At 46.9% G+C, this 21,523-nt stretch overlaps 3 protein-coding genes across 8 annotated transcripts; 2 read left to right on the top strand and 1 right to left on the bottom strand.

The window, feature by feature from the left end:
* Nucleotides 1–205: 205 nt before the first annotated feature.
* Nucleotides 206–3,835, bottom strand: DRD4 (dopamine receptor D4). Its single transcript, XM_015863114.3, has 4 exons — nucleotides 3,506–3,835; nucleotides 1,495–1,607; nucleotides 831–1,384; nucleotides 206–479 (listed from the first exon to the last, which is right to left on the bottom strand). The coding sequence occupies exons 1-4, from the start codon at nucleotides 3,770–3,772 to the stop codon at nucleotides 277–279; spliced, it is 1,137 nt and encodes a 378-aa protein (XP_015718600.1). The 5' UTR covers nucleotides 3,773–3,835; the 3' UTR covers nucleotides 206–276.
* Nucleotides 3,741–10,843, top strand: SCT (secretin). 5 transcript variants are annotated; one of them, XM_015863122.3, is made up of 7 exons: nucleotides 7,880–7,991; nucleotides 8,213–8,270; nucleotides 8,804–8,900; nucleotides 9,042–9,146; nucleotides 9,401–9,505; nucleotides 9,678–9,782; nucleotides 10,516–10,843. In XM_015863122.3, exons 3-7 carry the CDS (start codon nucleotides 8,812–8,814, stop codon nucleotides 10,622–10,624), a joined length of 513 nt encoding a protein of 170 aa, XP_015718608.1. In that variant the 5' UTR covers nucleotides 7,880–7,991; nucleotides 8,213–8,270; nucleotides 8,804–8,811; the 3' UTR covers nucleotides 10,625–10,843. The 5 variants fall into 5 exon arrangements, with proteins under 5 accessions (XP_085404218.1, XP_015718608.1, XP_015718612.1 ...); XM_085548092.1 differs by adding an exon at nucleotides 3,741–3,867 and having other exon boundaries at nucleotides 5,995–8,900; nucleotides 9,681–9,782; XM_015863126.3 differs by lacking the exon at nucleotides 7,880–7,991 and having other exon boundaries at nucleotides 8,046–8,270; nucleotides 9,681–9,782.
* Nucleotides 10,844–12,518: 1,675 nt separating this feature from the next.
* Nucleotides 12,519–20,713, top strand: CDHR5 (cadherin related family member 5). Of its 2 annotated transcripts, XM_015863107.3 has the most exons (14): nucleotides 12,519–12,737; nucleotides 12,956–13,134; nucleotides 13,974–14,024; nucleotides 14,145–14,237; nucleotides 14,351–14,449; nucleotides 15,012–15,122; nucleotides 15,411–15,587; nucleotides 15,846–15,936; nucleotides 16,531–16,628; nucleotides 16,969–17,175; nucleotides 17,656–17,772; nucleotides 17,920–17,992; nucleotides 18,833–18,990; nucleotides 19,132–20,713. In XM_015863107.3, exons 1-14 carry the CDS (start codon nucleotides 12,671–12,673, stop codon nucleotides 19,684–19,686), a joined length of 2,076 nt encoding a protein of 691 aa, XP_015718593.1. In that variant the 5' UTR covers nucleotides 12,519–12,670; the 3' UTR covers nucleotides 19,687–20,713. The 2 variants fall into 2 exon arrangements, with proteins under 2 accessions (XP_015718593.1, XP_085404130.1); XM_085548004.1 differs by lacking the exons at nucleotides 12,519–12,737; nucleotides 12,956–13,134; nucleotides 13,974–14,024; ... (2 more) ...; nucleotides 15,012–15,122; nucleotides 15,411–15,587 and adding an exon at nucleotides 15,735–15,753.
* Nucleotides 20,714–21,523: the final 810 nt, after the last annotated feature.

A 21,523-nucleotide genomic window follows, 5' to 3' on the forward strand; every position in this document is an offset into this window, starting at 1 on the left:
TTGCCATTCTGTGCAACATCCCGCCGTCTTGTGGGGTTTCTTGATGTCTGCGTCAAGCACCAAGTGTTACACCTGCAGTATCCAAGCTGCAACCACTGCACTCACCTGTAACTCCTCACAGTGGAGACAGAGGGCTGAGAACCACCGTCTTGGAGCTGCCATTTTGAAACCATGTTTCCCTCCTCCCCAACAAAGACAGCAGACCTTAGGCAGAAATAGATCTTTAATGAGCTATACAAAAAGTGATCCTGGTCATTCCCTCCAGTTCCAGTGAGCTCAGCAGAAGAGGTGCAAGACTTTGCGGAAGAAGTTCCTGAACTCGGCGTTGAAAACAGTGTAAATGATGGGGTTGACGGCACTGTTGACGTAACCCAGCCAGGTGACGGTGCTGGTGACTTGAGTGGGAATGGTGCAGGACTTGCAGAGAGCCCTCGTAATGTGGACCACAAAAAAAGGCGTCCAGCAGAAGAGGAAAGCACCTGGCAGGAGGAGATTAAAGACAGAAGGTATTGTATTGAAAAGGGTTGGGGTTAACAAGTGCAGAGCTACCATCCCTCCATGACATAAGATTTTGGGCAACTTCCTAAATGCTGGTGAAGAAAAGATGTGAGCTGTGTGTCATTTTTGGATTAGCATTTAAAACATCAGGAGTCACAAATGCTGACAGCTGAAGTGAAGGTTGAATTAAAAACACCCAGGAGTGATGCTACTCTGGATCAAAGGGAAACCGAGGCACTCAATGGACCGGGCTCAACAGAATCCTGAACCCTATAAGAACACACAGCACATTTCCCACCCTCCTTGACCAGCCTCTTCCACCGGCCACTCACCAACAACCACAGGCAGTACCCTCATGGCCTTTCGTTCCCGGCCGTTGATCTTGGCCCGCTTCTGACTGAGCGCTGGGTGTGGGTACTTGAGGTGTGGGTAGGAGACAGTCTGGAGCCCATTGCTCATCACATAGTCCCCAGGAAGGGGGTGCTCAGGGTGGCCGTAATGGTGGTACTCCTCCGGCCCCAAGCCAACCCGCTCTCTCTCAATGAAGGGCGAAGGGGGATAGAGCATTCTGTTGCCCCCGTAGATGCCACCCCTTAGCTTGGCCTTCCTGGCTTCTTCCCAGCGCTTGAGTCCTTGGAACATGGCGCAGTAGAGCACCAGCATGACGGGGCAAGGGATGAAGAAGGAACAGATGGAGGAGTACACGATGTAGTTGTCATCCTCCAGCTGGCACAAGCTGGGGTCTCGGTTCGGGACATTGTTGAGGCCGAATATGACTGGGGATGCCACAGCAAAGGCAAATATCCACGTGGTGGAGATGAGGATCAGCTGCCGCAGGTCGATCTGTCGCCGGTTGTAGTTCAGCGGGACTGAAACAGCGATAAACCTGCCAACACAAGTGGGTCAGTGCTCAGGTTGGGGTAGTACAACTGGAAGCAGCTTGATGCTGAGACATGATCCCTCTCCTACGGCATAAGGAGGAAGAAGGGCACTTACCGATCCACGCTGATAGCACAGAGGTTGAAAATGGAAGCTGTGCACAGCATCACATCCATCGTCATCAGGGCATCGCAGAGCACAGTGCTGAGGGACCACACACCCCCCTGAAACTGAAGGACAAGATCCCTGGGTCAGTGGGTGCCTTTGACATGCAGGGAAACAGCTCTGTATACATGTGTATAATATGCCCCTCCACTTGGGTGTCCAGTGACCTGTGTGGAAACCTTGAGGTTTTTGACATTCATGGTCCTCCCCATTCACATCTGCAGGAGCAGGCAGCTCTGCATGGATTAGTATCGGTCAGTCCTGATGTCACACACAGGATTATGATTAGTGGAGCTGCAAAGCCAAAGGAGACTCTGGAGAAACTGGTGGGTTATTTTTATATCCCCATCCCCTTGAGAGGCCCCATGAGCTTCCAGAAGAGCGCTGGAGTCAGACCTGGGTGTTTAATTCGGGCTTTTCTCTAGGGTAAATCAGCTGCTCCAAGCAGAACATGGGAGCTGAATCCTGAAACAACCCTCACGTTTTGTTACCCAAGCTTCATTAGGAACCTGACCAGCTTTGCTGGACAAAACCTGACTCGGCTGTGGTGTTCAAAACCCATTTGTGGCTTCAAGGAATGGATGTGTTCTGAGCAGGCCCTGAGCTGCCAAGCTGCAGCACCCCCAAAGGACACAGCCTTCGCCATGGGCTCACGTTGGGTGCCCAGAATCACTCTGCTTGGAGGAGTGACTTTGGATTAGAGGCAGAGCTGGCTTTGTTTGGTCATGTGGCTGAGCGGTACCTCATTCCAGCAGGTTGCAGAAGATTAGCCCATCAAGGTACACACTGTAAAGCTTTAGGGATCACAAACAGCTCAAGCCGCCTTTAACAAGCGCTCCAGAACAACTCCAATTAGTTTTTCCCCCACATTCTTTGCTTTTTTAGCATAAGACCCTCCACTGTTTTCTTTTCCAGTAGTGCTGGATGTGGCACCAGCAACAACCTTGAAGTATCCTGAACAAGAAGCCGACTGCTTCTGCATCTGCTCTGTTGGAGAGAAACACCTTCCCCAGCCTGCAGAGGTTCAGCCTAAGAGTGCAGAGCTGCTAAAAGAGTTTCTTCTTTTCCATAATCTCTTACACGGATCTTAGTGGCAAGGATGTTTATATAACTGTACCTCACTCAGCTTCCTGGCTCAGCCCCATTTCACAGCTCGGGTAAGGATTAGGGAAGGAGCTGAGCAGGGTGAAGCAGGTAGGAGGCACAGCATGACTACAGCTCAGTTTCCAGTGCTGGTTGGAAGATCAGAGCTGACCAAGGACAACGACGTTTAGATTGAGGGAAGACAAGCTTCATCACATCCATTTCAACACTTTAAGGCCCCGAGCGTTAACCTGAGCTGCCAAGGCAGGTAAAGACACAGAAGGATTACAGCGCAGAACTGATGGTTTTAACAGCCACTGAAGTGAGTGCATTTAAGGGAGGGGGTATCTATTGCTCTCCTGCTTGTCACTGGTCATCATGGGTCCCCAGCAAAACCTGTGCCCCTTGAAGAGCTCTGGGGAGACAGAGGTCACAATGTCCCAGTAAATCCTAGGGCAAGGTAGAGAGACTAAAAGCATCCTAAGCTCTAATCCGTCGACTTCCTTGCTTAAGAAAATATAGGCCCAGTGCTGGTGTGGGCTGTGTCCTCTGTCTTCTACAACAGGAATAAGTGCAGAATATCAGCTCGTTTGGCCCACGGGTGCTCTCCTCTGTTGTCTGAGGATTGATAGAGCTGCAAAGGGAGCAGGGAGAGCCACCAAAGCCACTTTAAGGGCTAAAGAGGCAGCATCTCCTCCTCAGCTTGTCACTGCAACCTGCTTCCTGGCTAAAGACCTCATAACCCATCACCTTACAGCTGCCAAAGCACAGCACCCGTACTAGTGCGGAGCCACCTGCTGTCGCCTCCAGCGGTCCAGGATGCCAGCAGGGAGGGCTGAATCCCTCCGCTTCCCCCCGCAGCCCCCCGAGCATCTCTCACCTCGGAGTAGACGTAGAGGGGCAGGACGAGGAGGGCGAGCAGCAGGTCGGCGACGGCGAGGCTGACGATGAAGTAGTTGGTGGTGGTCTTGAGAGCCCGCTCCGTGCACACGCTGAGACACACCAGCCCGTTGCCCCCAACGATGAGCAGGATGAGGACGATGCCCAGCACCAGGGCGGCGATGTTGTGGCCGGTCGGAGGAGGAGGAGGAGGAGGCGGCGGAGCGGTGCCGTTGCACGGGGCGGCCCCGGCGCTGCCGTTCCCCATGGCGCCGGGGCATGGAGCCGCCGAGCCGCCTCCCCGGCTCAGCCCCCCGCGGGAGGGAGAAGCGAAGGAGCTCAGCCGGCTCCGAACTTTGCGAGGTGATGGGAGGAGCCTCCCCCGGGGCAGTAAGCGGCTCACCGGGATGCGGCGGGGAGGGGGGGGGAAGGGGGAGGGAGGGCTTCAAGGTCCGTTCCAGCCCAGCCGTGCCGTGGTTGTGTGCTTTCAGACGGGTCCCTTCTCATCAGCCTGGCCGCGCTGATGGGACTTCGGAAATAGCGGAGACATCGGTCCCACGAGCGCTGCGCTGCGAATAGAGCGGCGGATCAAAGCGCCTTCGGATTTTAGCAAAGCCCTGACAGCGTTAGAGGAGGGGAAAAAAAACCCAAACAACCACAAAGCTGCAGGTTTTCGAGTAGGAAGTTGTTTCAAGTTAACCCGACCTGAAGATTCAAAGCAATAATCACAACGGGGAGGAGAGAAATCACTGCTCCAAGAGAGCGGTCAAGAAGAGCTGGTTTGGCAGCATCACGTGTAGCAGAGCCCTTCTGCTCCAAGGAAACAGCTCAAACCGGCCACGAAAGGCCTTGAGGTGCATTAATGATACTGAACATAATGCACTTAGTTTATTCTGTGTACCCAGCACAGGGATCAGGACTGAGCTGTAACTGCAGGCCTTCCCACAGGGCTTAATGCCATTTATCTAACCGACTTTAACACTCAATTTGTATTAATTATCTTGATTTTCCCCGTGGGTTAGCACAGGATGGCTCTAAACTCTCAGCGTGGAAGTCCTTTTGCCAGTCTAACGGTGCTTTAATCCCAGACCAGTTTAATCCTGGAGCAGATTAATCTAATGTGAAATAAAGCTTTTGACTTCCAAAAGAGAGCAGCCGTGCAAGGCGCTAATTAGGGCAGCTCTTCCATTGCAAACTCAGGCTACAGCAATGCTTGTCCTCTGCTTCTAAGTCCAACAGCTCCTCTGTGCCTGCTGCCCCTTAGCAAATACAGTGGTTGTTTGGGCTTTGCTAGAGAGTGCAATGCCACCATCTCTGCCCAGCAACCAGCTCCGAGCTTAACCCCAACAGGCAGCCAAGGAGAAACCCAAAGGATCAGGTTATGGAGAGTCTGGTGTGTTAATGAGTTCAGTGGAGGTTGCATTGGGACTCAGAGCTTTGATGGCTGTGGTTGTTCGTGCCTGAGGGGTTGAATTTTAAATAGAAAAGGAGAACAAAATTACCTGCCAACATTTCAGCACAGATGTGCCTGAAGTCATCTATTGAATAGTGCCCTGATGGCTGGGCAACACATCACCAGGGCTGTCTTCAGGTTCAGAACAAAAGGAGGGAAATAAAGAGCTTTTACAGCCAATCCTCCTCCTTTTATTTGCCATATTTAGCTGAGTGATTCTCTATGAAAGCATCATCCACAGCCAAGCCGTCCTGCTTCACAATCTGCCTGTAATGTATTTCTAAGAAGAGACGGTAAGTAATTCATCAAGTAAAAGCTCCAGGTGAGGAGATGTGCACGGTATCAAACAGGCACGGAGAGGCACAAGAGCATCAGGAGGAACCTTCTCATCTCACAAACCCTGTCAGGTCCCTGACATGGAAAGGGATGCAGCCAAAATGAAGTCCAGGTGTTGGGAGCTGCCATGCTCACTGCTGGGCTGGGCCACCTGGCAGCTGGGTCCCAGAGCGTGTTATCTTGATAATTAAAATGAATTCCCCAAAGTGCTTTCTCCTACTTCCCCGGACACAGCAAACAGCTGGAGGCGGAGATTACAGATGCCGATGCCAATTAGAGCTGTGGCAAAGCCAGGAGCTTGGGGAGCATTAGCACATAGCTCTGCTGCAGAGAGCCTGTGCTCGGAGCTGCTCTGCGTTAAGGAACAAGGCAGAGTCCAGCTGGGCAGAGCTATGCCAGACCAAGAGCCCAAGGACAGACTAAGCAGCCCTGTCCCTGCAGCAATGCACGCTGTCCTCCCCCAAGCAGTTGGATAAGGGATGGCTTGGCTTGCTCCCAAAGCAAAAACCTTCTAAGGATTTTGCTTTCCACTGTGTGTCAAGTACCTAATGCTTTATTCCTAAAGAACTGGATTCTGTGGCAGGTTTCACCCAAGGGTTTAGCTCAAAGCAGATACAGCTTTGATCCGAATGGCTGAGGTCTGCTCTAGCAAAGCCCAGAACTCCTAACGTGAAGGTTTTGCTGTCCTTCCTTCCCCACAGGTACTGCTGTCAGTATCAGAGATAACCAGCATGTCCAGCATCTTCCAGACTTCAGAGCAAATGGGAACTGTCAGGAATGTGACACCTTATACCAGTGATTTCCTCTCATCCCCCATATTTAACTTTGCTTTTAAGCAGGTGCCAACCCAGAAGAATGCCATATGATACACAGCACATCCCTGCCTTGCTTTGCTGGACTCTGCTGCCCAGAACAAAGCAGGAAGGTATAAGCAATCCAAGGCAACCCCAAAGCATCTTAGGAGCTGAGTGCAATGCAGGTAGACAGAGCCATGCACACCCCTCACATCCCTAGGGGAGGGTAGGATGTGGGGGGATGCTTCTCTCTGCTGAGGACTCCCAAATCCAAATCCCGCTCCTCTCCTCTGCGGCCAACACTGCAGATCAGGCGGCAAAGATTAAAACCATTCCTGAAACCATTCTGTGCAAGAAAGGAGTATTCGGGGGGCTAAATCCACCACTCAATCCCCTTAGTCCAATTAAGGACCTTTCTCTTTCAGATTTGAGGGTGGAGAAAACGCCTCCGATCTTCTCTCTGTAAATAGCAGCGCTGTTGGCCAGGCTCTGGTTGTTGGGGAGGGCTCACCTGAAAGCATGAAAGAGAAAATCCTTATGACACGCATGGGCTCGCACACATACGTGTTAAGCAGAAAGAAAGAACGGGGGAGGTAGAAGTTCCTGAACACCCTGTAAGCTGATTAAAGGGTATTTTACGTAGGAAGGATTTAGCCATGCAGTTTCGTGTACTGTCTGACCTCAATGAACTCCCATGTCACCCATGGGTGCAGTGGGCAAAGTTCTCAGCCCATTTGGAGCCCTGTGCACTCAGCCATCTCAGGGCTACCAGTCTCAAAGAGCAGCACAAAGGCTGTAGGGGTGTTTGGAAGGAGCATCCATGAAGAGCAATCCCAGGAGACACTGAGATGCTGCTGTAACACATCTCACATATGGATAGTGAATGAGCTGGCAAGAGATTCTACCTTGTAGGGGCTGCCCTGGATAAGCAGGCACCCCCTGCTCTTACAGCTTTTTGGAGATGCAATAGAGTTATAAGCTGATGCATGTCACATTGCAGGCCTGCTATCCCCTCTGTCTCTCACCGGGGTGACTGCAGCTGACAACACGGCTGCTGTGAATAGCCCTTGCACATGTGGCAATTGGATTTCCTTAATGCAGCTCATCACGGGTCTCTCCATGCTGTGTTAATCAGTGCCAAGACTGAGCAGCACTAGGACTGGCCACACTCCTTTCTACCCCATCACCTCTTCACTCTGCCACTGCCACAAGGCAAACCCCATTCTTTGTTGCCAAGCAAATAGGGTTCCTTCAGTTCTTGTTCTTCTGGTCTCCAGTATTTCCTTCCTCCTTGCTCTTTTCCTATCTTGCCTGGCAACTCCAGGAGCTCCAGCCGATCCCATCAGCACTGATACCACTTCCAAGCATCTTCATACAACATAAATACAGAGAGGAAAGTCTTATTCCTATATTTTCCTATGTCATTGGTAGCATGTATTTGCCATAGGAAACACTGCTTGTTGTTCAGCCAGATCACACTCACTGAATCGCCCTGGTAAATGCAAACAAAACCCAGGCCAGAATTAAAAAAGGAAGAAAAGAGCAGAAGATGAAGCTCCTATCAAGAAGTAATTAAAGCCAGGAGGAGAGATAATGATGCCAATCGTAATGAATCAATTGGTACAGGGATGTTTGCCCAACAAATTACTGTGATTATGCACACAAACAGGAGCATCAGCAGAAATGCAGCCCAGTGAACTGTTGTGAATGACCCCGATGGGTTTCAAGAATAATTAAAAGGACATTTCAGCCCGGATGCATTATTTGCTGTTAACCACAATTGCTCATATTCGTATCTTTACCCAAATAATTGCTTTTGATAAGAGCCAAGGATTTATAGGGGGCTGTGGAGTGAAGTGGGCAACACTGTGAGTTGGCTGAGAGTCCAGAGCGAGCACTGAGTGGTAAGTACTGCTGTGCTATCAGGATGGGTGGGCTGCATCCTCCCTGCTTTCCAGGCTCGGACATCCATGAGGACATCCACCTCCTGAGCAGTCGTGCTGATAAGAGAATGGGGCTTTGCTCCTCTGGAGGAGACAGAGGAAAGAACTGAGCTGGACCAGAAAACAAAATACAAGCTGCTCTTACTGAAAATGCCTGTTGTTTCTTATTTCCATCTTGAAAGATTAGAGGAGAGACGGATATCAGCACACGCGTGGGGCTTTTCCTTCCCTTGTGTGTAGGTGAGTTCTCTGTTACGGGCCATTTTTTCTTGCCTGATAATTTAGAAGGGGAGGAAAACAGATTTCTCCTGGGCACCCTTGAGGTATGTTGTTAACTGTCAGTGTGGGAAGCTTTCATAGGTGTTTGAAATCTGCTCCCTGCAGACTCGGTTCTCAAGGCGCTTGTAGTAGAGCGGAGTTTATCCCACACAGTGGTACCACCAATGAATTATCTCATGTTAACTCACCCTCCCTGCGTATTCAAGGCGTGTTATACTGAGTCCCAGCACAGACATTGTCTATGAAAGGCACCCTCAGGTCCAAGCTCCAAAACTGGCCGTGGTGGCGGAGTGATGGCTACAACTTCCTGGCAACATGAATGACTTGAATTGTTCATCTTTCACATTTTAAAGCAACGCTGCCTTTGCTGGCAGGAATTCCTGCCTCATTTAGTCATAGTTATGTTATTTCTGTAGCCATGTCTTCTCTGTCGCATGTCATCCCCACCAAAGATCCAGGTCATTTGTTCCACCAGCCATTCAACTTTGTTTCAGGGGCCAACATGATTTCCTTGGTGACTGGTCTGAGTCGGATAATCATTCCCATGATCGTCCTATCGCACTTCTCAGCATGTCATCCATCCCTGGAGAGGTAAGCATTCCTTCTGCCTCTGCTTCCTTTTTCTCCATGTCTTTCTGTTGGAAGAGCCTGCCATCCATGCCAACCTTTTATCTTCCTTCCTGTTCTTCTCCAGTTTTAAAGCCACGTCTTTCATCCTCTTCTCATCTCTAGGACTGAGAGACACGCTGACGGGCTCTTCCACAGTGAGCTCAGCAAGATGAATGACAACGCTTACGTGCAGCAGCTAGTGAAGCATCTGGTGGGCCTCAAGGAGAGGTAGGGAGGAGCTGAATCCACTCTCCTGGTGCAGGGAGATGGGATTCCAGCGATGAATGAGGAGTCCACAGGGCTGAGCTTCCTCCAATTCCAATGCCAGCCTCAGAGCTGGCCTCATCCAGTGGATGCAGGTGATGGGAGGAGATAGAAGGGGAGGGATATGGCTCATCCAAAGAATGGAGACATTTCTGAGCACTGAAATAAGTTGCATGGCTGGGAGTTGCAGTCATTCCATTGTCTTTTCCCTGCTGCAGAACTCAGAGACACTCAGATGGGCTGTTCACCAGCGAGTACAGCAAGATGAGAGGAAATGCTCAGGTTCAGAAGTTTATCAAAAACCTCATGGGCCGCAAGCGCAGGTGAGAGCTCCTCTTCCTCAGGGGCAGGAAGGCAGTGTGGCCAGGGCTTCTACACACCATAGTTGACAGACCAGGGTCAACCTGCCTTCCAGAGAGCAGTGCTGCTTCACAGCTGTGCTGGTTACCCTTTATTATTATTATTATTATTGCTCTTGTTATGCTTTATTTCAAGCAGCAACCCAGGCCCGCTCAAAACAGATGTGCAGGAGAAGGAGAAAGAAAACAGCAATGAGGACCTTTGCTACATGTGGCTGTACCAGAGCTTTCTGAACAGCAGGTAGGTGTGGTCTGCCAAAAGCTGAGCTCTCAGGGGTGGTTTACAGAGCTAAGAAAGCAAATGGTTTGGTCAAACTGCAAGGTGGCAGGAAGATGGGTGCAATCTCAATTGATTTTCCTCTCTGCATTCAAGGTAATCTCCATTTCTACCTGCTGAGCCTGCCTGGCACTCTGTTGTGCTTTATCTAAAGCAATGTTGACACTGAGATTTACAGCTAAGATGTGCCATATAAAAGCCAGTAATGAAAAACAATAAAAAGCTCAGGGAAATGAGCTAAGATCTAAGTGTAGAGTTGTTATTCTGGACTAAGCTGATGTCACAGCTCATCAGGAGCCTCAGTCCACTCAGATTCAGGCACAGCCCTCAGGAATTTCTACCCCTACATCTGGACATTGTGTCTTCTCAGTGGCTGATTGTTTTTAATTAATCTCAGCATAAGACAATTAGAAAGAGGAGGAATAAGCCAGCCCTCCACATTGCCTAGAACAATGAGGGATGGTCAGAAGGGTCTATAAGGGTATGTAGTGACAAGAAAAGGGGTAAGGGCTTTAAATAAGAGAGGGTAGATTTAGGTAGGATGAAACACTTTGCTGTGTGATGATAAGGGCATTCCAGGCCCCCCCCATCACACACCTCCTTGTTATCACCCCTGAACTTTGCTCTTTTCCCTTTTCCTCTGATCCTTTCCCACACTAATAACAAACTATTTTTCACTCCCCCCCCTTCCCCACAGCCACTCAGACAGCGATGCCAAGGAAGCTGCTGCAATTACCAGCCAGTACGTTTGCCCCCCCTGCAGCTGCAGATGTGAAGGAAGAGAGGTGTTTTTTGACAGCAGGTGAAAGGAAAACCAATGTTCTGTCAGAACCAACCGAGGAGATGATTTTGCATGTAAAGAACCTTGAAAATAAAGACAAAAGATGTTGGATTTTGCTTTGGAAAAAAACTCTTGAGATCAGCAAATAAGATAAAAGAAAATTCTGGAAAGCAGCTAAATGAGATAAAACAAAATAAATAAAAACCCAACCAACAACAATAAAACCTCTTAGACAAGATTAAAATGCGTGTTGGTGTGAAGTTGTGTCAATAGGTGGAGCTTGTGCAAAGACAAAGCTCTGCTGGAAGGAATTTGTTCCCATCATTTAAACAGAACCATGTGTTCTGTTTTTTTGTCCATACAAGTGGCCAAATGCCTTGCCATGTGCTGTTAGGCTTGGAAGAATTTACACAGGCTCAGATAGAGGTAGGACAAGAGAATATAATGGCACACTATTGAGGCTTCAGGAAGCTGCTGAGGTGTAAACTGTTGGATCCTGGATGGGGCTGCACACAGGGCTGCATCTGGATCTGATCAGTCTTTGGATCCACTCCGCTCACCTAATCTGGGTATCATTGAGTGACTGAGATAGTCTCAGAAACATGGCTGATTATCATCATAGTCTCATGTGGGTTGGAAGGGACCTTAGAGATCATCGAGTCCAACCCCCGGGATTCGAGCCTCTGTGTAGCAGAGCGGCACTTCTACCACTTGCGCCACAGGGGGGATTCGAACCCAGGGCCTGCGGTGTTGCAATGTGGCATTCCTACCACTGCGCCACCGGGGCACACGATTATCCCACCTACACATGGACTAGCTTTCTTTGCCATTGAAACAAAAGGGCAGCCAAGATGCCTCTTACTTCACTGAAACCATAAACTTGTTCAGAAATGAATTAACATGCTTCATTTTGCCCTACCTTTGCCTTGCAAGTGAGATCTTTTACCAGTAGATGCTCTTAATACTGGATACACACAGTGCCCAGCTCACCATTTCCCACTTTCCACCTGATGAACACCGGGACCTCTGCTGTCTCAGATTCTTTCTCAGAGAATAGTAGATTCCAGGTATAAGTAAAGCTGCAGTGCTCATCATCACAGGAGGAAGCACTGACAACGCGCATGGCAGCAGCTGGGAACATAAGCAAAACAATAAGGAAAGAAACAGCCTTGGAGATAAGCCAGACTGGCATTAAGTCATCTATCTTCTTTTGAGACTCTTATTATAAAGAAATGAGACTTTGCCTCGAAGAGAGAGATCGAGGCACAGTGATGTCATTTACCTGGCACAAAGGTTCCCTTCCCCACAGCACTTCATGCAATGACTTGAAACAGAAGGATGGTGGTTATTTCTCTCCATTTAAATATAGGAAAATTAAAGTAAAGAGGTTAAACAGTCTTGCTAAAGTCCAGCCTACATAAACAATGGTGCAACAAGGCAGTAAACCACAGCCTGGTGTCCTCTGCATGGCACTGTACTTATCTTCTAACCTGGTTTTTGCCTTCACAATAAAATCAGACTGTTAAAGCAAGAGATGGAAGGCCCTTGTCTACTTGAATCACTCCAGAGTTCTGCCTTCTCCAGCCATCCTCTAAAAGTATTTACTGCAGAACTGGGCAAAATTCTTGTTAAGGAGTCTCAACACAGTGCTTGATGAGGAGAAATGGACAGGACAAGCTCCTCTAGGCTAAATATCCTTAAACATTTCAGCTTGTAGTTCTGAGAGAGGAAGAGATAAAGTCTTGTGGATACAACTGGACCAAGAGAGCAAGCAGGAAAACCTACCCTGTAAAATTGCTCTGAATATTCCCTTGTTGCTAATAAAGTTGAAGGGAGAAAAGCCCGGGGATCGAAGTAGAAACCGGAATTCATGCATTACTGTGTTCCGTGACCAGCACATGTCTTAAAAGTCATCCAATGAGACGATGAGGCAAAGGTTGAAGTGCAGCAACGCTCTCCGTCCTGCCAGTGTTTTCCTGCCTTTGTGAGGCAGTGAAAGCGGAAGGTGCTGCGAGAAATGGGGAGAAGGGGATCAGCTTGATTAGGAATTTCTTCGCCGACGCAGCTCACCATGGGTATCTCCCACTGGCTCCTGGCTGCTGTGCTCTTTTTGCCGCTCTCTGTAACAGCACAGCAAGGTAAGTTGCTGGAGGTCTGTGACCACAGAAATAACCCCCATGGCACCAGGCTGCTCCATTGCAGCCAGCAAATGGCTTTTAGAGTCTTGCTTTAGGACAGCTTTGTTCAAGGACTTTCTCTCCAAAGGTAACCAAAGGGGTCTCAGTTCTTATTCTAACACAGTGTGAATTTTGGGCAATTTTGTGATTTATTTATGCGGGTTTTTTTTCTCCCCCAGGATGTTCTGTCTCCAACAGCAATCCCAGTGTTCCTGAAAACAACCTTCCTGGACATGTAGTGACCACCATCTCTTTGCAACCAGATTACACTGTAACTATTGATCCTACCTCACTGGATGCCAGTCATTTTATCATCAATGGGTCTGAGCTGCAGCTGGTCAGTAGTGTGGACTATGAGGTAAGCCTTCAGGCTGTAAGGGTGAGGTGGGTAATGCTGGGATGCAGTACCTGAGATCTTGATCTTCCAGGTCTTGGTAGCCCAAGTCTAAAGCATACAGGTAAATATCTTTGAAAAATAAGCCTATTTCAGATGGGTTTTTTGTTCACTATGAGGGAGATCAGCCCTTCCACAGGCAGAACACGTGGATGAGGGGGGCTGTGTGATATAAATAAATAAACCTGTAAGAATAAAAGCAATCCAAAGGTTTTAAACCAGAAAGGGACAACTGCAGTGTTCAGAGCTCTTCAGGACTCGTTTGAAAGGATCCCTGTTTGCCTGTCTTGAAATACAGTTCAGAGCAGTGAGGTGATGTTGTGTGGAGCAAAAAGGCAGCGAAAAGGTCAGTGTGCTTAGTTAGGATGCTGCTAAACTATTCTACCTCCCTGCAGAATTCTGTGCAGCCACAAGTGTCCTTAAGATGCCTTTCCAACAAAGTGAAAACCCACATTTGAGTAAAGAATAGCAGGCAAAGGTAACACCCTGCAGGCGCTGCTGCACTTCCTGCATGGCACATTTCTGTTTCGTTCAGTTGAAAAAGAAATTTCTGTTTGAACTTACCTAAAGGAGGAGAAAACAGTTAATTAGCTCTTCTGCCATGTTACAGGGATCACAAAGTAGCTGTTGACGAGTCAGCTTTGACTCCAGTATAAAAAAGAACCCAGTGTTGATGAGTAGCTGTAAAAGAAAGAAGGGGATAGTTAGATATGCTTGAAAACAAGATAAAGCCCAGCAGCATTTCTGATTCAGAAAGAGTCTGTACATTTCTAAAATAGATGGGTTTTTGTTTTTGCATGCAGAGGGACGCTGTGCTGTTAGTGACCTTGATATGTGAGAAAGGTGCTGTGGAGGTGAGTGCTCTCCCAAACACTCAGTTCCATCACAAGGCCTTACACCATCCCCTCTACCACCTGATAATTCGGGACCAAGCCCTAAGACTCACTTTTCTCTTTGATTCTCTCCATCTGCAGAGTTACAGCCTGACAATTACTGTGACCATTATCAATCTGAACGACAACAGCCCAGTGTTTAAGGAAACGAGCGTCACCAAAGTTGTACCTGAGGTAAGGATTTCACTGAAGTGTGTTACCAAGTGCCGTGGGACTAAGGGATATTTACCAGGGAGGCGTCTTCAGCCAGTTTCATAGAGAGAATAACCACAACAACTGTGTTTCAGGATGCAAAAGTGAATTCAACCATTATAGCCCGTGAAAATGTAAGTGCTACTGATGCTGACCTGGACATCATCTACTATAAACTCAATTCGACGGTGCAGGTAAGCATCTTTCTTCTTTGGGGGAGAAAAGTATAGTTCTGAAGAAATCCTCACGTTTGATTCAGATGAGGCCCAGCTCTGAGGGTTGCTGTGTGCCATCTGGTTCTCCAGCAGCTTCTGGGAGAGATAAGCCTACTGCGAGAACCAGGTGTTGGTCTTCCTAGCAGAACATTGCAATCGATATTGCTGATACTGGCATTTTCTTGTGTTTATGGCTTTATCACACAGGGCTGCTCGAACTTTCACCTGGGATATTTTTGAGTCATAGGATTCAGGGAAGTCACGATGGGATGGTCTGTAAAAAGATCAGGAGAGATCTTTGAACTTCACAGAGCTCAGAATTGCCCTGAGTCAGAAAGAAATTGTTCTCCTGTTTGTCTTCAGAGCCAACACGCAGTGGAGATCTCATGATCTGCCCAAGATCGCAGAAGTTTATATCAAAGACAAAGGCTGACTTCATTTTCTTCTTGGTGTAAATCCAGAGGCAGCATTTTTAACCCGCTTGTGATCATGACTGCTAGTAAAGCTTTTCCATTTCTCCCCCCCCACCCCACCCCAACAGAACACCAGCGATTATTTTGCCATAAGAGGAGTCAATAACCCTGAAATCTACTTACAAAAAGCGTTGAATTATGAAAAATTTAACTCCACAACATTGCTCCTGTACGCAATGGTAAGTTACCTCGGAGCAACTAGAGGTTAAGGCTGAATGGGAGGTCTCTGGGATGGCAGGAGGGAGGGTGGATAGTGAGGGCAGTGGGTTTGGAGCAGCCTTCCACTTCCATAATCACACAGTGATTGCAGGGATGCAGATGATTCATTGCTTGAGCTAATTTCATATGAGCTCCTACACCTCATACAGAATCATGCTAGAACAGCTAAAAGACCTTGGGCTTTTTCAGGTGGGATCTTCTGGCAATAAAACTTGCATCTTACAAATACGATTTGCTTTTGGGTACAGGACAATACTGAGGGCACAAACGCAATCATTCATACAGCTACTGCAACAATAAACATAATTATTGAGCAAGCTGACACCAGACCTCCCTGGTTCCTACCCTGCACCTTCATTGATGCTGACAGAAGCATTTGCATTGGCAGCACCTATACTGGGAGAGTCAATATGTCCGAGATGTCGGTAAGAAGGCATGATAAAGTGGTATCCATCGTGCTATGAGCACCTAATCATTGTCATGAGCTTGTGCTGGTCTCCAGGAATAAACACAGCCTTCATCACACTGGAAAATGAAAGTTCTCCCTCCCTCCCTTCATTCCTCCCCAGCAATTAATCTGATTCTGCTCAGGTAAAACCAGCAGAGTCATGCTGGAATGGCAGAGTACTGGACAGCATTTGGTGTTGTAGCGTATTATGTAATACTTTGCCTTTCCATTGCAGACTGAACCACTCACCTTGGAGCCAGGACCCATCTATGCTATTGATCCTGACTACATGTTTAATGAAAAGATTGTGTACAGTATTGTCGGTGGTGAGTGGAATTTGTCACCTCCTCCAAACCACATTACTCCTATATCTCCTGCATCAGTATTGGTCAGGTGGAGTGATCACTTTGATTTATTCCACATGGTCCCACATCTGTGACTATCCTTCTGATAACAAAGACATTATTGAACTTCAAGTTCCTTTTTGGATGTAGCGTGTCCTCAACTCCACACAATCAATGGGAGCCCAATAAGGAAGTTATTGTCTAAATACAGCATCTCAGAGTAAGGAAGACAAGCAAAAATGATACTTAAATCTTAATGTACATCCAGCACAGATGGTTTTATGATTCAGACTCAGAGCAGTGATATAGGAGCCTGATTTCTACTTGTCCATCAGTGCAAGATGGTTTCTGTGTCCAGGCTCCTTTTGTAGTCAGAAGAGAGAAAGAAGTGTTTCCAGAGCAGAATGCAACTCATAATGAGGACAGTAAGTCCACAATGAGTCAGATAGGTAACAAGGCTGAATAGAGATGCTGTTCTCTATAGCTTTAGTTCTTAGCTGTCACCAAGAGGAGCCGTGAGCTCCAGGTCCCTTTATGAATGCATCCCATGTTTGAATGGTCTTTCTGTTCCTTTAGGGAATGCAGATAACGTTTTCTCAGTAGATGCAGACACAGGAAATCTCACTATGAACAAAGTAGCAACTTCTCCAAATTCCTACCGACTGCAGGTGATGGTAAGTCTGATGACACTGCAGACAGAAATCCCATACATCTGGCTTTCTAGAAAGCAGGGATCTTGTCATGTAAGGAATTAATCACATTAATAATGAAATCTAACTTTGTCACACCCTCTTTTCCCTTCCTTCCTTTTTTATTTTATGATTTTATTTTTGAAAGTATTTAGACCTAATAGTTGATCAGCATCTTAAGCCAGTTTTCATGTGAAGCTTTTGCAGGAGTCGAGGCCTTTTCTCTTCTGATTGTTTTATATTATTAAAGCAAGTTAACTGAGTGAGAACATCCTGCTGAGTTCAAAGAATTCACTCGAAGGAATGTCTCTCTCTTTCTCCCCAGGCCACTCAAGTCAACAACAAACAGAAATACTCCATAGCCAATGTAGAAATTCAGGTCATCAATAAGAGTAACCATGCACCATACTTCGAGTCCAGAACCTATGCAGGGACAGTGTTTGTTGGTCTGAACCCAAGGAGCTTTGTCTTCCAAGCTGGTGATTCTTCAAGCCCCCTGATGATAGCAGCACTGGATGACGACTTCCCTGATGTAAGAAATAGAAAATGCACTGATTTCTTCAGCGCTGCTTCAGTCTTAAAGCAGGATAAGTGGACATGGGGAGGGGGGTGGGAGGGAAAGACAAGCACATTGTTTTTTCTAGTGTCCTATATATTTATCTGGAAATTCTACATAGATTAGTACCATTTGTGGTATGGTCTAATCTGGAGAAGCTGCTGGACTCCTTTCCTTAATGTTACTGCGATTCTATGAAGATTACAAGAGCCCTTGCACAGATGTGTTTTGTTTGTGGAAATATTATTGACACCAACTCAAGCTGGTTAAGACTAGGGATGTTTTTTGGAGGCAAAACTTTCAGGATACATTCTTACCTTCTTATGACAGAATAATTTCCTACTCTATACGTCTGCTTATGCTTCAGGCATACTTGACAAGTCCTGCTGGGAGGCTGTTAGAAAGATGCACACAAAGCACAGCGAGGTTTAATCATTCACTCTTATGTTTTTTCAGAAAGTCAACCCAAACATTGAGTACTACATAAGGAACAGCACTAATTTCATTGCAACCAAAGATGGACTCATCCTGACTAACGTGATGCTGCAGTCACCAGGGACTGCAATCATGGAGGTAAGGCAACTTAACAAGAAAGGAGTAACAAGGGTATTAATGCAGTCTGCATGACACAGGCTGTATCTGGCACTAGCTGTAAAGTTGTTTCTTCTATCCTCCTGTGGAAAATATCATTGGAGACAAGCTATTTTTTCCCCAACACAGGCTGTTGCAAAAGATACAGTGAGTCTACAGGAGGGGAGCACTGTAGTCACAGTGGAGATCACTGCAGCCAAAGGTAGAGTGGGTACCTTTTGTCTTCTGGTTCACTGGCCTCAGGGTGAGTTATCCCACCAAGCTGTGATTGCTTTGAGGGTGGCACAGCACAGAAGGGAGAAGGAGCTGAGTGTGGTGGAGCTCCACATCAGGTTTGTAGGCTGTGGATCCCTAGGAGATGTGATTAAGAATTAAAAATTCACTGACGTCCTAAACCCTCACAGGTTTATTAATGATAAACTGAGAGTGCAATTAAATGCACAGAAAGTACTCAAAGTCCATTGTCATAAACAGGCCAGTAGGAGGGAAATGCTGTGTTTCATTAATCATTAAACTTTAAAGAGATTAATTTACATTACAAAATGAAGCTGGAGATCTTAAAGAAAGAAACCCAGTGACAGCTTGGTTGTCATTGTGCACAAGCAAAGCTGATTAACCCTGAAGAAGTTGCAGTTTCTCCACTGTAATGTGGATGATCTTCCTGCAAACATGCTGACCAGAAACCAAAAGCATAAACTACTCCTACCAATTGCTCCTGTTAGAATTACTCTGCTTTGTCAGAGATATTAAAGGTCTTGAGGATCTCCATGACTGCTTTTCTTCTCCTGGAAAGGGACTTTCTGTAGTTACAAAAGAGCCCGACAGCTCCATTTTAGGGACTGGAGCTTTAAGGAGGAAACTGCAAGAAATGTAGCAAAACATCCTCATGACATGATCTCTTTCTCTCTCATGGCTGTTAGTATCTTTGCCTTCAGCATAAGAAGGATAAAATACTGTACTCTCAAGTGGTAAAATACAAAGAGGTTGGTTGACACTGCTTGACTTCGTAACATTGTTTGCCTTATTTTTTTCCCCCTTGTAGCTGAAACCCCCTCCTCCTCTGATAAGATATACACTGCACAGGATATGGGGATCTTAGGAGGTATCTTAGCTGCGTTGCTATTAATTGCCTTAGTCTTCCTTGGACTGATGATATACAAACAGTATGGAATGACAGTCAAGTTCCTGATTAATAAAAAAGTAAGTGCCTTCTTTGTACCTGGTCCCTGTTTAGAAGTTGTTATAGACCTGGGCAAAATCCAGCCAAGTCACTTCAGCTACACTCCCCCAGCCAATTTCTTTTCCTTTCACTACACTCACAAGGTGTCTCTTCTCCTGTAGTTCTCCAAGGATTTCCCTGGAAGCTATGACAATCAAGCTTACAAGCAAGATGAACATCCAGATCTGAGTGCCAACAAGCAGGAAAGCCCAGAATACATCAATGTAACCAAGATACAGCAGCAATCACTTTCCTCCAGATCTTCTACTGAACAAGAAATTCAGGGACTGCAGCAGACTTCCTCAGTTCCCACCGTCATTTCTGACCAGCAAGTGGAAGAAGAAGAGGAAGAAGAAGAGGAAAAGATGGAAGAAGACACTAAGCATGAAAAGGAAGTGAAATCTATCCTCAAAACAGACAGGAATGAGGGGGACCCAGGATACAAAGCTGTGTGGTTTAAGACCGATGTGGATCCAAGCGGAGAGAATGTTCAAGTGATTAATGACAGTGCAGCAGATTATGATGATGACAGTGATCAAGATATGCGGGAGAATGAGAAGGAGGAAGAAGATTACAAGGATGATCACTACAGAGGTCCGGGAACATCCCCTGCCTCAGACAGTTCACCATTCCAAGTGTCAGTCAACATGTCTCCCAGAGGTGACAGTCATGCATAATGGAAATAGGTCTGCAACTGTCCCCACACCAAAACAGAGAAACATTCATTGCTTGGGTGAGACAGAGCCCACCTTTCTGCTCAGGGCAAAACTGAAATGCAGGAGGACAAAGATGCCTGTCCTGCATGCAGAGATTAAAGCCAGAAGAGATTATAACTAATTCAAACTTCTAGTGAGACATTGAAATATGACCTGGGATTATGTGTGGGGAGAACATGTCCCATCCTTCTTCCTATTCATCCTAGGGTCCCCTCCATCACATTCCCCAAGCTGGTAGGTATATTGGAGATGTAGCTGAACAGACTTTGAGCCATTTATCTCAGCTCATGGTAGCAATTTAGTTGTATGATCCAGTGCTTTCATCTCCTCTTGGTGGGTAAATGAGCCAGCACAGACTGCTCAGCTGTTCCCTTTAGGTGTTGCATGTTGACGTCAGCTGCAGGGTGTTAACCAGTGCCAGTCACTCTGACCCTGCTGTTGCTCCCTTGACTACATTCAGGAGCTCAGTTCAGGACTTTGCTCTGCAGGAGCAGCTGGCATGACACACTAGGGACAGCAGGAGTGCCACTGCAGGTCTCCCTCCTGCCAGAAAACAAACGTTCAGATGACTGGAAGATGCTGTTTCCTCTGCTGCTGATAACCAAGGACTGATAACATGTTCTTTACTGAAGGAATTTATCAAAATTTCAATTCAATTTCAATACAAAACCATTCACTGTGCTGTCCTTCCTTGGCTGTATCCTATATTTCAAGGCAAAGAGCTCCTGCCATAAGCTGCCTATAGAATGTTGGGTGTATTTCCAACTCTCTGGACTTCTGGTAGCAATAGATGTCACTTCAAAGTGCAAGATGTGGATCAGCACATTGCTTCCCCTGTCCAACAGGACTCAAGCTGTTCCTCTGCCAGGGTTTCTCTGATGAGAGCAGCCCTGCTACGTGGACTTCAGGAACTGTACTTTTGCTGAAGGTAGAGACTGAAATATGGGAAGCATTTCTCCTTACTGCAATAAAGTAATTTGCCCAGAAATTGCTACCGTGGTTTGTCTGATAACAGAGGGTGGGGAGAGTGCCTTATATTTACCTTGTAAGCATGGTTCCTCTGGTAGCTTAAGGTTATGCCCAGCAAACAGTTCCCATGGGGCTATGAGAACTCCCCAGTAATTGCTGATTGCTAGACCAACACGTCCAGCCATCACCGAGAATGAGTGTAAAACTAAGCCAGTCCTCAGTGTAGTTGCTACCCATGGAAAGATTGCTAATAGGTGAGTGAGACTGCAGTGTTCCTGCTTTGACTCCATGTGCAGATTTAAAAAAGTGCAGATAAAAGCAACCTGGTGTTTATCACCTCCTCTGCCCTCACAACTGGGACCTGTACTTACCAGAACCCATCTCCTGTTATTCACAGCATTGCTATGTGGGTTACAGTTGGCTGGTCTTTCCTAAGTGCATTATTGTGGAACCTTGAATTATTTTAAGGCATAATGATCTGATAAGTGAGTGACTGGCATTGGGTAGAACTGCTGATTGCCAGGTCTGCCTTTAACAAATGAGGAAAGCCATTTCTGGGAGAAATGTTGACACACAGATGTGTAATACTGAAAAGCAAGGAACATGGGCCAGGCCCAAAATTGCCCTGGTGGACTTAAATATGTGCAGCCAGTGAATGTTGGCTTGGTAGCTATTGTAGCATGGCAAACTGATAACACCACCATGGTGATGCATGGGGGCACACACACATGTACAGTTATCCTGGATCAGCTGCCCTTTAACTGCACTTGAGCTCCTCAGCTTGTCCTTATACAAGCTCTTTTATTCTTTTATCCTGCAAAGTTCATTC

Source organism: Coturnix japonica, chromosome 5, assembly GCF_054131305.1.
Source record: "Coturnix japonica strain WE chromosome 5, WE-NBRP24, whole genome shotgun sequence".
NCBI classification, from domain to species: Eukaryota; Metazoa; Chordata; class Aves; order Galliformes; family Phasianidae; genus Coturnix; species Coturnix japonica.

Coding starts and splice junctions, on each gene's coding strand:
- SCT (XM_085548091.1), top strand. CDS start 8,728: ATGTCTTCTCTGTCGCATGTCATCCCCACCAAAGATCCAGGTCATTTG. Junction 8,901..9,041: donor TGTCATCCATCCCTGGAGAG/GTAAGCATTCCT, acceptor TCTCATCTCTAG/GACTGAGAGACACGCTGACG. Junction 9,783..10,515: donor CAGAGCTTTCTGAACAGCAG/GTAGGTGTGGTC, acceptor CCTTCCCCACAG/CCACTCAGACAGCGATGCCA.
- CDHR5 (XM_015863107.3), top strand. CDS start 12,671: ATGGGTATCTCCCACTGGCTCCTGGCTGCTGTGCTCTTTTTGCCGCTC. Junction 15,123..15,410: donor CATTGCTCCTGTACGCAATG/GTAAGTTACCTC, acceptor TTTTGGGTACAG/GACAATACTGAGGGCACAAA. Junction 15,937..16,530: donor TGTGTACAGTATTGTCGGTG/GTGAGTGGAATT, acceptor CTGTTCCTTTAG/GGAATGCAGATAACGTTTTC.
- DRD4 (XM_015863114.3), bottom strand. CDS start 3,772: ATGGGGAACGGCAGCGCCGGGGCCGCCCCGTGCAACGGCACCGCTCCG. Junction 1,385..1,494: donor TGTGCTATCAGCGTGGATCG/GTAAGTGCCCTT, acceptor TTGTGTTGGCAG/GTTTATCGCTGTTTCAGTCC. Junction 480..830: donor GGTACTGCCTGTGGTTGTTG/GTGAGTGGCCGG, acceptor TCCTCCTGCCAG/GTGCTTTCCTCTTCTGCTGG.